The 13,545-nt window shown below is 47.6% G+C and overlaps 7 protein-coding genes across 7 annotated transcripts; 3 read left to right on the top strand and 4 right to left on the bottom strand.

Moving 5' to 3' along the window:
* Positions 1 to 108: 108 nt before the first annotated feature.
* Positions 109 to 1,218, top strand: EYB26_001927 (uncharacterized protein; the record flags this gene model as incomplete). The annotated part of the gene is made up of 4 exons (XM_054261235.1): positions 109 to 119; positions 175 to 646; positions 705 to 773; positions 829 to 1,218. 4 exons carry the CDS (start codon positions 109 to 111, stop codon positions 1,216 to 1,218), a joined length of 942 nt encoding a protein of 313 aa, XP_054117210.1.
* A 399-nt stretch (positions 1,219 to 1,617) lies between these two features.
* Positions 1,618 to 2,942, top strand: EYB26_001926 (uncharacterized protein; the record flags this gene model as incomplete). The annotated part of the gene is made up of 6 exons (XM_054261234.1): positions 1,618 to 1,717; positions 1,795 to 1,847; positions 1,903 to 2,010; positions 2,064 to 2,173; positions 2,223 to 2,553; positions 2,616 to 2,942. The coding sequence occupies 6 exons, from the start codon at positions 1,618 to 1,620 to the stop codon at positions 2,940 to 2,942; spliced, it is 1,029 nt and encodes a 342-aa protein (XP_054117209.1).
* Positions 2,943 to 3,008: 66 nt separating this feature from the next.
* Positions 3,009 to 4,471, bottom strand: EYB26_001925 (uncharacterized protein; the record flags this gene model as incomplete). The annotated part of the gene is made up of 5 exons (XM_054261233.1): positions 3,009 to 3,726; positions 3,779 to 3,903; positions 3,959 to 4,031; positions 4,086 to 4,233; positions 4,288 to 4,471. 5 exons carry the CDS (start codon positions 4,469 to 4,471, stop codon positions 3,009 to 3,011), a joined length of 1,248 nt encoding a protein of 415 aa, XP_054117208.1.
* Positions 4,472 to 5,297: 826 nt separating this feature from the next.
* On the bottom strand, positions 5,298 to 6,481 carry EYB26_001924 (uncharacterized protein; the record flags this gene model as incomplete). Its single annotated transcript, XM_054261232.1, has 5 exons — positions 5,298 to 5,914; positions 5,969 to 6,164; positions 6,215 to 6,264; positions 6,314 to 6,361; positions 6,412 to 6,481. The coding sequence occupies 5 exons, from the start codon at positions 6,479 to 6,481 to the stop codon at positions 5,298 to 5,300; spliced, it is 981 nt and encodes a 326-aa protein (XP_054117207.1).
* A 1,354-nt stretch (positions 6,482 to 7,835) lies between these two features.
* On the bottom strand, positions 7,836 to 9,077 carry EYB26_001923 (uncharacterized protein; the record flags this gene model as incomplete). Its single annotated transcript, XM_054261231.1, has 1 exon — positions 7,836 to 9,077. One exon carries the CDS (start codon positions 9,075 to 9,077, stop codon positions 7,836 to 7,838), a length of 1,242 nt encoding a protein of 413 aa, XP_054117206.1.
* A 508-nt stretch (positions 9,078 to 9,585) lies between these two features.
* Positions 9,586 to 11,020, bottom strand: EYB26_001922 (uncharacterized protein; the record flags this gene model as incomplete). The annotated part of the gene is made up of 2 exons (XM_054261230.1): positions 9,586 to 10,501; positions 10,560 to 11,020. The coding sequence occupies 2 exons, from the start codon at positions 11,018 to 11,020 to the stop codon at positions 9,586 to 9,588; spliced, it is 1,377 nt and encodes a 458-aa protein (XP_054117205.1).
* Positions 11,021 to 11,591: 571 nt separating this feature from the next.
* On the top strand, positions 11,592 to 13,499 carry EYB26_001921 (uncharacterized protein; the record flags this gene model as incomplete). The annotated part of the gene is made up of 5 exons (XM_054261229.1): positions 11,592 to 11,835; positions 11,892 to 11,984; positions 12,039 to 12,274; positions 12,341 to 12,971; positions 13,018 to 13,499. 5 exons carry the CDS (start codon positions 11,592 to 11,594, stop codon positions 13,497 to 13,499), a joined length of 1,686 nt encoding a protein of 561 aa, XP_054117204.1.
* Positions 13,500 to 13,545: the final 46 nt, after the last annotated feature.

The raw sequence follows: 13,545 nt of genomic DNA, 5'->3' as shown, positions 1-13,545 counted from the left end.
GCAGTTCCCTAGTGGATATATTGACTCAACATATTCTCAGCAATATTTGATTACGAATCGCTCGAGCCTGCACCGCACTCCGCTGACAACTGTCGTTTGCCACCCAACATGGCGGAAGAGTAAGTCTGCTTACATAGCATGGCGCATTTGAAGCTTACTGACACCTTACCACAGAACTCTGGCCTCCGCAGTCTCTGTCCCTCAAGCTCAAGAATTAGAACCATTGCCCCCTTTACCAGATGCAGGCCATAAAAGACGCCAATCCTCAGTCTCAGAAACCGGAACCAAGAGGCGGCGCATAAGTGTTGACGGCGACCGCCACCAACACGAGCGCTCACCGGACAACCTCAATTACGACGACAATACTCGCCAATCGCCCTCACAACAACCAACAAGACCAGCTGGAAGAAAAGTCGCAGCAGCAGCCGAGGAGCGAAAACGTGGGCAAAGACTTTTCGGTGGACTACTAGGCACATTATCCCAATCTTCGGCGACGAGTGCGCAGAAACGGAGGGCGGATATTGAGCAGAGACAGCAGGCGAAGCTCAAATTGCAGGATGAGCAGCATAGTGAGAAGAAGAGGAGGAGGAAGGAAGAGCTTGTGGAAGAGCGGAGGAGACAGCAGAAGGAGTTGGAAAGGGTGTCGGTAGGTTTTGTGCTTGCGGATTGTGACGTGGTGACATACTTATGCGTTTTTATTGCAGATGACTGTAAGGCATCAGAATATGCTGCAATCGGCTGGATTTTTACGTACAAAGGTGGAACCTGTCTTGGTAAGTCCTCGGTTGAAATCGAGTACCGTGAGAATTTGAGTTAACAACTACGCAGTTATGGCGGCCGTTCGAACTACGAGCTGAAGACGAAGACAAGGTTTCCAAACAGCGCCAGGAAGCTAAGGATACAATAACCAGAGAAGAGTCGGAGTTCGAGGATCGCTGGCGCCAACGAGAGCAAGAGGAAGAGAATATAAGAAATGAGAATGGGAAAGCTCCGGAAGTGTCGAATGAGCCGCCCCTGGAACCACCAGCTGGTAAAACCCGGGATACTGATAAGGATACAAGCAATCAATCAGAGAAAAAAGCCAAAGAGAAAGGAAATGGTGAGCCAGCGACGGATAAAGGGGAACAAAACACTGACGCCACGCATCATCTATCGCGCCACGAGGATGAAGGGGAGGAAGTCATGGAAGAAGATAAGGAGGACATGGTTCTCTACTAGTCTGACTTCTAAGGCATTTCAAAAGCATGTACTACATATGTACTATGTGCTATGCTATTTTGTTTTGACTAGTTGTATAATATTAGCAGATGAATGACTATATATATCTGATATCTACGTACGTTACCAAGTATGCGTATGGCAATATCGCCAAACAATCATATCCCATTACAATTGAGAGATTTCTGCAGTCTATATAGCTTTAACATCAAAATCCGTACAAGTCATTTACTCTGTATATCTTGTCGAAATCTACAGAGTATAACCGATGATCCTTCATCGATGCGTTGCAACCTCGGCTTACTCCACTTTACTTTCCTATTTAGGGCAGAAGGATCAACGACAAGTGACATTTTTCATCTTCTGCACCACACGACACAAAAGAGACAAGCCGAAATAATGGCATCCAGATTTGATGATTTCAAAATTGACAAGATCAGTTTCGATGGAGACTCGCGGGTACAGTGGCGGAAGGCTAATTTGAATGGACGCAACTATGGTACCTTGAACCTCTTGAGCTACAACGTATCCCCCACTCCTAGCTATATAAATACTGATTTTGACGTTGTGGTAAAGCATATATATACGGTGAACCCGCATCTGGAAAATGGAAGGCTACTATCTTCCTGGTATGTTTTCTGCATTCAAATGGCTAGAAAGGATGAAACTGACATGAGTATATAGCTACATGGCTTCCCAGACCTGGCCGTAGGATGGCGATATCAAATCCCCCATCTCCTCAATCTTGGATTCAGAATCGTTGCACCTGATCAACTCGGTTATGGACGGACTGTACGTTCACCCTTCCCAGAAAAAGACTATCGATACACGCTCACTATGAAAAGGACGCACCCGACGACTTCAGGGAATACGCCTTCAAGAAAATAGCCGCTGATTTCGCGCTGCTTGCTAAACAGCTTGGAGAGTCTCGCATTGTGCTTTGCGGTCATGACTGGTACACCCCTTTCTCCTTCCTTGAAAAGCTTCTAGCTGACAAACTACAGGGGCGCAGCACTAGTATACAGAATCTACCACCACCAACGCGCCCTAATCTCACACATTATAACCGTGTGCGTGCCATATTCTGCTCCACGCGCAAACTACATCCCGCTAGATGAGATGGTGGCCAGATTTTTGCCGAATTTCGGATATCAGCTACAATTCCGTTCGGGGGAGGTCGAGAAAGTCATTCGTACCAGGGATGATGTCCAGCAATTCTTGCTCAGTTTGTACGGTGGAAGAACGGCCGAAGGAGAAATTGGATGGTCAGCAGAGAAAGGAATCAAGCTGAATAAAGTGGGCAATTTCCGGCCTTCACAGTTACTGAAGGGTCAGGTACGTATCTTCTTCTCCTTTCTTCCTGCCTGCAAACATCTTGCTTACGAGTAGTGGGGAAGGACCTGGAATTCTACACCACGGAATTCTCGCGCCACGGCATCCACGGACCCTTGAACTGGTACAGACTGGCCGAAATCAACTTCAATGACGAAAAGGAGTATGCCTCAACACCCAAAATCGAGGTGCCATTACTCTTCATCCAGGCTCTCAAGGATCTGGCCTTGCCACCTGAAAGTATGAGCAAATCGATGGGCCAGATGATCCCGAGCTTGACGGTTGAGAAATTGAATACGTCGCATTGGGCTTTGACGGAGGACCCCAAGAGGGTCAATGAGGCTATTGGTCGTTTCCTCGAAAAACATTTTCCTGAGAAGAGCAGTCTGTGATATCCTTTAAGTGCTTGCTTATGGTAGTCGTATACACGTAACTGAAAATAGAACATTTGGAAACAGCTAATCCAAAATCTTTGCTTCAAAGTTGAATCCTCCCCTCTCCAACTCATCGACATACGCCTGCCCTAACGTTGCTGGCGTCACAAACCCAGCCGAGATATCCTTGATCTCTTTCTCGTGTTCCAGAATAACCTTCGCAGCTGCAGCGGACGTGATACCGGTCAATCCATACAAATCACCTCTATGCGAAATAATACCCAGCAGCTTCTTCACTCGGCCAGTCCTCTCGTCTTTCTGGTCACTAGAGACCAAAACCCGAAACTCAGAGTAATCATTCACCGCTTCCTCTCTTGTCGGCCCATTACCAGGCGCAGGCACAAGTCTGCGCGCAATCCATCGGAAGGGGGCAAACACAAGGAGAGCGACGCCAATAGTAAATGCGTAATGAAATACGGCCCCAAGTAGAACGTTGCGCACGCGAAGGTACTGGCGGTATGTGAAATGTGGTCCGTAGAGGGATGGCATGAGGGTACTGCTGCGGATAACGGTTGTTTCGTCGACCATGGCCGATGGGGAGGATGTGAGCGTTCCCAAGTCAGAGACTGCGCGGACGCCGAAGATTGCTTCAATCAAAGATTTGCGTGGTGTGGTGCGTGTGGACGGGTAGGGAGTGGCGGCGATGCAGTAGCTATCCATGGATTTGACTAGATCTGAAATGTTGGCGCTTTCGAGTGTGCTGATGACGGTGTAGGCGGTGCCGCCGCTTGCGCCGGAGGCTCTGATTATTGTCAGCTTTTCGCATCCTCTTAATGCTGTATAGAAATACTTACTTGAGGTCGTAAATACAGCCTACAGCTTCTGTAGGTTCTGCGGATAGCTTTGTGCGCAGATGATCCACGGCGTACCAGGCAACAATGTCAGGCGGTACGCTTTCAAAGCCACAGGATGGAATAATCTATCCATTAACTAATCAGTAAAAGACCAAAGAAAAGAGGGAAAAGGAAACGTACAATAGCTCCATTCTTTTCGGCAGTTTGGTGGTACTTATGCAACACCTTTCTCACCCACGGCGTTTCGCCCGTGCTGTCCGTTTGTTAAATATTGGCTGGCCACTTAAGCCCAGGAGGGGAGACAAACATGTCAACATAATGCGTGCCATTCTCAGCGCAAGCCTCGACAACAGGCGTCGAATACAAATGGTATGGTCCAACACAATTGATAATCAGACGCGTCCGTTTTGCCAATGCATGGAGATCATCCAAGTTCATTTGCACGGTCAAAATTTCTACTCATGTCACTACATGTTTTCGAAGTATGCTGCAAAGAAGGGGGTGAATACCAGGATCAGGCCTGTCGTAACCCAATTGCCGCCATTTCTGTACTAAACTCTCAATCTTTGAGTGCGAGCGACCTGCGACTGCCCATTTGAGGGTGGTTGGGAAGCTTTTGTAGATGTTTTCTGCCGTGTATTGGCCTGTGTACCCCGTTGGGCCTAGCAGGACCAAATCGAATTCTCTAGACATTCTGGTACGATAAAGATGTAGATCCACTGAACATATACACAATTGGGTATGGTATGGAAGACAAAGAAGTGTTACGGGTAGGAGACAGGTAGAGGAATCTTGTATCTAATCGCCACATTCACCACTTGAGCTCAAGCTCCCCCCCCCCCCCCACACAGCGATGCGCCGGCGGTTCGACGAGACCAAAACAGACCAGTCAACTGCGGAACTTGATCAAGTCATTTAAATGGCTACCTACAAACTGTTCAGATAAATGGAATAGTCAAAGAATAATCACTTCTCTACGAGCCATCACAAGGACGACCAGCAATGAAATGAAGAATAATTCCCATCAGGAGAACCACAGTAGAAAAAAGGGTCTACTGGAAAATCTCTCCCCAACACTAGTAGTAACAAGTACTAGCTGAGCGAAAATTCAGTGAGATCAAAAATTCCCAACTGACCCGCAGGCCGGTTGAAGTGGTCAAACTAGGTAGTTTTCAACTAGCAAAATCGATACCTCGGATGAAATCCTCACTGGTAATCGAACTGCCCGAGCACTAGGATGGGGAGGGAAAGGAAGAAGAAAAAATTGAGAAAGACGGGTGGGAGGAGCTGCTTATATAGCCACAGGAAAAGAAAGCGCGCTAGTAATCTTTTGGTGTGTTTGCATTGTTTGATGGCTAATTTTGTTAGGCAGGGGCCCTAGGCAGAAACGGACTAACCGTATCTGGTATAGTGTGTATGTATTAGTGTATATTCAAATGTTGTGCAACGCCGAAATTCTTTGTTAGCCTTAGATTGCAGGTATCACTATGTACTTCCACGGCTCTTGCCTCTTGGTCGATTACTCCTCGTACTTCCCCCCCCCAACTATGGACCACCGACTATTCTCCAACTTCCCCTTCAAATACTCATACACCGTAAACGTCACCGCCTGTCCTGGAGCAACACGCATCACCCGCGGCGTGATACCCTTGTAAAACGCCCTGGCGCCTTCCTGCTTGAACATCTCCCCGGCTATCATCGTGATCCTACCAAGCGCCGTCTGTCCTGGTTCGGCTGGCGTCCGTTGCAGGCGAGTCTTGATGGTATCAATCGGCGCGTTCGTGAACGGTCCGACTGCTCCTGAGATGAGTCCGATAATGGTAGTTTGCCACGACGGAAGCTCGCTGTTGGCATATTCCGGTTGCCACCTTTGCAGGGCCGATTTCAGTTCGGTGTAAGCTGTGAAGTTGGCTGCTTGGTTTGTGCCTTGTCGCAATGCCGTGAGGGTGACGCCGCGGTACAATGCGCCGAAACCTTCTTCGCGGACAACGGTAAATAGGGCGTGCGGTGCGCTGCGGTATTTGGGTGTGTCGAGGGGATCGGCGAGGGAGTGGTGTTGGGCTTGGAGACGGATTTTGATGACTTCCATGGGGTTGACGATGGCCACGGCTTCGGTTACACCTGCAGCAAGACCGGCTATTTTGCGTTAGCATGGTATGTATGTATTTGATTGCACGATGGCAAACTCACCCAAGAATGTGGCTCGACGGGTGACATGACCATTCTCATCGGCCATGAGCGCCTTATACCACTCGTATGATGTGAATCGAATCGCCATCTTCGGGACGATACCACCCAATACTGCTCCGAGACCTTTGTACAGACCCAAAGCGGTCTCTCGCCTGACGATCTCGGCTCCAGTAGTGATAAATCCGCGCGGTTTGACCTAAGCTGTTAGCTCATCTGACCCCCCTTTCCTCTGTGAAGCATACATACACCAGGTGCCCTTGCTCTTCGTGATAATTGCATCCGGACTTTGATTGTGTCTGCAATGGTCAGTAAGAAGGACCTCGACGCGACTTGTTCTTAACATACCTAATGGATGGCAAACGAGGGCTTCCATCATACCCGCGCCACCGCCGGCTAGGAGTCTTTAGCTTTGTTGTATATCAACATGATGATCGCAAGCATACCTATGAGGTTTGTGGCAGCCGACGCCCTTTTTTTGCCGTTGCCATTGCCATTTGATGTCTTTGTCGACATCTTGTCTATGTGTTCAAATTTTCGGTCTCGCGTCCTCAAACTGGGCGGTACAGTAGTTCTACTGATTTAGGTCTATCGTATCACCGGGTATGCTGCATCACAGTCGAATATCTCTATAAACTTGAGCCGGGTGTAGAGTATCAATGCAAAGAGCTTGATCTTGTGTATGCAAGCAAGCCGACCGAAACTGACAAGAATGTCCACGTACAGCAGCAATGAAACTTTCTAGCTCGCGAGGAGAGAGGTATGGTGTGCGCGGGTCGAAATATGGGGGTGGCGCGTAGAGCAGTCTGGAGTCTGGACGAGCGGAAGCGTACCAGACAAACTCCCAAGCGGTTCAAAGGAAGGAAGTAACACAACCAATTAAGAAACCAAGTATTCCAGACATGAAACAGAGGGAACCAAGGAGACCTTATAGTCGAGTCGACTGACTCATTCTTCGGCTATGCCATTTCATGAATGTCATTGCATGCCTGTTCTATATACTCCATATTTCCGTACTTAGGCGACTGGATTCCGAGGCTATAGCTGATGTCATTTAACCAGTCCACAATCTATCGGCTACGGCTAACCATCTAGTTGGGAGATACATATACCAAATAACGTTTACAGCCATTTTTCCAGGCGATTTGAATAATGTGGTAACATGTTAACCAACGCCAGCATAGAACAAGACCGCTCTATCATGTGAAAGACACACATAAAGACCACCAAGACGGGGATTGACACCAATCACGCTGACGTACCATCTTGACTGGGAAAACCAATCATCTACGTGCATTTACAAGTTACCAAATATATTTACCTTATTTTCGAGCACGAGAGCCTTGATCCAGTAGTTTGTCTTCTGATCATCTCTAGATTTTGTTGCGGGTAATTTCGGGCGAGCGCATCGAGTGAGTATTCTGGCCGCCTGGAACCGAGGCTGTTTGGGAAACTGGGATGTGATGTCCGAAATTCGGACCGGGTGCTGAATGAGTCAGGGATGGACGTATCCTTTGTCGTGCAGAAGAAATAACCGGAGTCGAGGAGACAGAGAAAAAAGGGGCGGTGCTTTCGATTTGATCATAGTAGCTATTTTGTTGAAAAAGGATGCCTAGTATAAGTAGTACGTAGTTGTTGTAGTTAGTCGCAGGCAGTATACCAGCAGGATGGAATCCTTATCGGTTTTGCGGGGAAGCAGTAGGTAGGTAACTAACTTACATAGTAACTAGTTAGCTAACTATAGCTGCTTATCAGCACGTGCCTCGATTCTTGCTTTGGACCGTGTAAACTCAACTCAAAAACACAGCATACAGTAACCAATTTCGTCTAAAATCTATGGCATAAATCATCTCGTCATATCAATGCAGAATTACTCAACGATACCCTCCACCACGCTCTCCGAATCACGCTTCTCCTCCCTCTCCAACTGCCTCTTCCACCACCGCAGAACATACACCATGAAATGCGCCACAAAAATCTGCTCCGTCGTATACAACAACACCGGTATCGAAGTCTTGGACTTTGTATATAGATCCATCGAGTCGTACATGGCATACAACAGCGGGATACCAAGTGCTGTCGTCTTAGCCGGTCCACAGAAACACACCGCAATCGCTTCCTCGGGGGGCATGGGACGAAAGACGCGTTTTCCCCAGGTAGTTTTTCTTAGGGCCTGAGGCGGTCGTGCTAATGTGAAGCAGACCACGGTCAGAAACAGGTATAATGCAACATTGAATAACACGGTGAATATGACGGTCTGCGTCGTGAGCGTTTCCAGCGAATCCGTTGCAAACGCAGATGAGAATGTCGTCCAGACGAGAAGAATCATACACCCCGTACTAAACTTCGCGACATAAAACTTCTGCAGGATATAAACAGTCTGCTTCTCCCACGTCCACCGAATCAACTGCCCAATAACTAAAGGCAGCAATGCGCTCAGACCAAGTTGCTTAAACACGTCGCGATACATCTGACTCATGTCACTGCTCCCGCTCCTCCAGAGCTCAAATTCAGCTGTCTTTGGCATAAGCGTCACCGTCCAGCCGGCCGTTAAAAACGGACCTAAGAAATTTGCGATGAGCACTTCGACCAGAGCGGCGGCATCATCGCCCCCGGCAGATCGCGTCATGACCACATTCGACGCAATAGTCGTCGGAATCGCAGAGGTAAGAATAAACCCCGCCAACACAGCAGGATCAATCAGCCTCCCCGGATCAGTGGCAATAATCAAATGCACAACCGCCAGCACCACAGCAGGCACAAACAGGAACGATGTGACTTGCACCAATGCATGAAGCCGCCAATTGAACATGTGCGTGTATAGCTTTGAGCGAGGTATGCTCAACCCAGAAATCAAAAACACTAATCCGACAGCGCCGTAGAGAATGCTACCTTGCGATTTGATGATGCCACCGTGTTTGGCGACGTTGGGGAATAGGTAGGCTAGTAGGCAGGCGATGCCCATGCCGATGATGAGCCATTGACCTAAGATTAGGAGGAGAGTCTTTTTGAGGATTAGCAATGCCCGGTGTGGTATTTTAACACCCTCGTATGCATTGTCCTGGATTTCTGGATTGTCAGGAACAATCTGTGCCCCTGTTTCCGTCCCCATCTTCGTTTCACAATAAGGTTCGTCAATTCAATAGAGTCAACATAACTAGACTTCAACTCCTAAATCGCATCAAGACACACCCGTATATACTTAATTCATATAAGCAGATCAGAAAATAGATATTTTGTAGTCGACAATCGATAATCGAGATAAGATCTTGTTTTACTCCTCTACCATCGGCGAGAATGCCGACTTTGACCGGCGCTTGATTTTTTAACCGCCTACATGGTCACCGCCAGTTGGTAACCTAGGTACAATAGGGCCGACTAGGGTTGTAGGATAGAAGTGAAGTCCATTGATACATACGTATATAGGTGTGATCATATTAATTCTAACTAGTTCAAGGATTCGTGGCGTAATTCTATACACAAGGATAAAATGTAACTGGTGGGTGGGAACTGGCTTCTACACAGAGGTAAAGGGAGTGTACAGACAAGTGTCAATTTTCCAATATATATACATGTGAAAACTCCCGAGACTGTGTCAAGAATTTTTCTCGTCTATCTCCTCATATGTAGCTGACCTTCATCCCCATTCCAACCGTCCCTCTGATCTTCTGCCAACTCGAATTGGTCAATCGTTGTATCCTTGCGCGAACATCCTGCCTGCCCAACACCAGGACAAAACCAATTATGAAGATCAATGTACGGATAGTTGCCATTGGGTTTCCAGAAACGGAGCTTCGGACATGCTGCAAGATATTCCGGATGACATTGTAGAAAACACGTATACGCCGTGACACCGAGTCTGTGGACCGTTCTCGCTCTCTGATGTTTTTTGACATTGATGACGATGATGGTGGGAATGCCGTTCGCCTCGTGGTGGCTGACTTGGATTTCTTATTATCGCTACTTGATCCCTGTTTGTCCGCTCCTTTAACGGCAGATCGATCCTTGGCGGCGGCATTGGGATGACTCTTATCGATCCCATAATCCACCTCGCTGTTCGCTCTCCGATGTTCAACGGACGCTTTTTGCACTTTTTCTGCTGCCGCCGCGGCTTTCCTTCTTTCCTCCTCCTCTTGTGCTTGTCGCTCCAACTCTGCTTCCTTTTCACGTTGTATCTCTGCCGCTCGTTGATTGCCTCGATCTTTCTCCTCTTTGAGTTCATCCAAAGTCTGGAGAAAGACTTCTTTTCGTTCTTCGTCGAGTACCTCGCTGAGTCGTATGAACTCTGCCGCATAATCCCATTCTCCGTTTTGGGGGAGAACATGAAGCGTAAAAAGTTCAATGATTTTTACTCGTGCGACCAAATCCTTGGGGGTGTCCGTTCCTCCGTTCCGGGTTAGTCGTCGAGAGCCTGACGCCGAATTCTCCATGTATGCGGCAACGTCTAAGTTTGGTTGATGATAAACGGAGAGATATGTTTCGAGACGTTGTTGGTTGAGTGTTTGCGACGGCGAGTGTGTCAGTAGTAACGTTCCTCTGTAGGAACCTAGTCAGCTATTGGATTCTAGCTCATGGACCAGAGATGGATTCTCACAAATTGTTGATTACATCGGCATCGACAGAGCCTTCCAGGCCTTGATACCCAGTCTGCACAATCTCCTCCCAAATCGATCCATCGCGGACCTTGGCTACTAGAGCTTTCCATTCCTTCTGCCCAAACTCTTTCTTGCCTTCCTCCGGTCCCAGGTCAATGATATTGCTTAGCAACGTTATGTATAAGTTCCAAACTTTTATTCTAACATTGCTTGATGCATATGCGATCGGCGCGAGTGTTGAGGTGTTGCCATCGCCGTTCGTGATTTGAACATCATCCGAAGTCGTTGGCGCTGTGACAATTGGGATGAGAGTGTTGTAGGATTCTTGTAGACGGCGCGTCAAAAATAGTTGCGATGCGGATTTATATGTTTGAGAGCATAGTTTCGAAGTGGGGAGAGATGAAGTTGAGTTATAGAGAGTCTGCGACGTCGACATCTGGGTTTCATCTTGCTCGACCATGATGGCTGGGGTCTCCACAGCTTCAATCGAAAGAACGATAGTTGTGAATGCTAGACGGACGAGACTGAGGCCTGTACAGAGGAATTGAATACAAGGATCGACTTTTCAGATAATTCTGCTGTCTAATGGTATGAAAAAGAAAGGTAGTCAATGAGCGAGCACAAGCAAGCAGCTTCACCGACGAAGCTCTGCTGGCTGTTTGTTATCCTCGGCTCGGCCACTGTGAGTGGGTAGCTCCTGCCGTTAGCGGCATCCGGGGTCTAAGTCCGAGATTATCATTCGTTGATTTACAACACCCTTCGTATGTACAAGATTATCACGAATCGCTTATTTAACTACATATACGGAATACTCTTGACGACTATATGGCAGTTGGCTGCATAAACCGAGAGTCTGCTGGGTTGGCGGGACATGCAATGATGGCTTGAGGCCGGCTAGGTAAATCATCATGCCTGTCTCACTTTAATTCATCCGTTGAATATATTCCAGGCTGGCGGGGCTACACCAACATCCCATCCCATTCACCAGGTTTTCCAAATCAAAAGAGTAACTCGAGTTTTTGGCTTTGAATATGGAATCTCCAGAGTGGGACACTGTCACAGGCCAAACCTGGACTTACCACTTCCCACACATCCTCCAAGACATCAGCGAGTGCACCTTCGTCGCCCTAGATTTCGAGTTCTCTGGTATCCCCACTTATCAGGGATCTCGGCGACAGACTCTTCAGGAAAGATATGCAGAAGTGAAAGAGGCAGCAGGAACTTACCAGATCCTCCAGGTAGGACTTGCAATTGTGAAGGAAGATGCTATCGCAGGTGAGGAACCATTGACGCATCTCTCTCATTACCACAATGAGCTCACACAGAAGAAGGAACATACACAGTCAAGCCATACAACATTCATCTAAGCCCTTTGATTGATTCTACACTACGTATCGATCGAACATTTGGCTTCTCAAGCAGTGGTATGCAAAATCGTGTCGTTTTAGACCACATTCATATTAACTTTGATGTCATAGCCGTTCAGTTCTTACTGAAATCTGGGTTTGACTTGAACGCACCCTTCCAGGAAGGCGTGCATTATCTCTCGACAAAAGAGGAGAAGAAAGTACTAGAGGATGCCCACCAACATAACAGCGGCCGATCAGAGACGGGAACGACCGCTCAGATGGTGCTGTCCAAGCGGGATAGAGAATCCGTGGCCTTTCTTGCTGATGTGCGAAAGGACATTGAAGCATGGTTAAGTGTGGGTGAAGTAAGCCACTCGAGGGAGAATTTGTGTACTAAAGTTATAAAGAGTGATTACTTACACCGATTCTAGGGTAGACGAGAGTATCTGAACGTCCCATCACGAGATGCCACATCCAGGAATGGTAGACCGGCTACGACGAGCTTGAATCGCTTCCAGAAAAGACTGGTGCATCAACTCGTAGAGACTGAATATCCCTCCCTCACATCTATAGGATGCCCTGACTATATCCGGATCGTCAAATACGACAAGGAAAGAGAAGATAGAATACGCCGAGAGAAGTTGAACCGCGTCGAAAAGCGTCTGTTAGAACTTCGTGGCTTCAGATGGGTCATTGAAGCGTTGACGGGCGGAGATCTTTCCCAACTGACACCCCAGGCCTTTCATCCTTTAGTTGGTGTTGTTGAAGAGGAAGAGGACGCAGCTGCTTATTGGAAAAGAACCATTGATGCATTGAAAAGTAAGAATGGTCGAATTCCGCTTGTTGGACACAATCTGTTCATGGACGTGGTTTACTTGTGGCAATGCTTTTACGGTTATCTACCGGACCAAGTGGAGGAATTCGCACGGTTACTGCACGAAAAGTTTCCTATGCTGATTGATACTAAATACATCTTTACTCATGATTGTGGCGATATGAATCCCGTGGCATCTTTGGATGACATAGCCAAAGCATGCAATCATATCACCAAGCCTGAAATCAGTAGGTTTTGTCTATTGATAAGTTGGGATTCTACTAATTGGGGTAGTAATTAATTCAAAACACACTCGATATCAGAACAAGACATGTCCGCACGAAGCCGGATACGACAGTCTTTTAACAGCTCAGAATTTCATCAAGCAAGCCGTACAATTGCCTGGCGCCCGCCCGAGAGCGTCGCCATTGCCATCGATAGACACGTTGATACAGCATACTAAACCTGTCTCGATCCAGCCAGGGGGGGTTCACACAGCTATCGCCAATACGACTTCAACAAAGCATACTGACGATAAGAACCGTTCGACTACGAATTCTGGCACTAAATTTGCTGGCAGGAATCTTTATGGGGCCTTGGAATCCATTAGCCTTGAACCTACGGGCCCAGAGAGCGTCGACACATTGACCATGGCCAACTCTGGTCCAGAACTAATCCCATCCTTCTCAGCACCAGTATGGAAAGTCTACGGAAACAAGCTTCGCGTTTTTGGGACGCAGGAGAGGGTCTTTAAATTGGATAGTATAAGGCGGTGATAATAACGACTGATATCTGTCTATTTCCGAAGTCAATATATATCGG

Source organism: Talaromyces marneffei, chromosome 1 (assembly GCF_009556855.1).
Source record: "Talaromyces marneffei chromosome 1, complete sequence".
Lineage (NCBI taxonomy): Eukaryota > Fungi > Ascomycota > Eurotiomycetes > Eurotiales > Trichocomaceae > Talaromyces > Talaromyces marneffei.
Note: the sequence above shows the minus strand (reverse complement) of the source record. Positions and strands in the feature narration are given on the sequence as shown.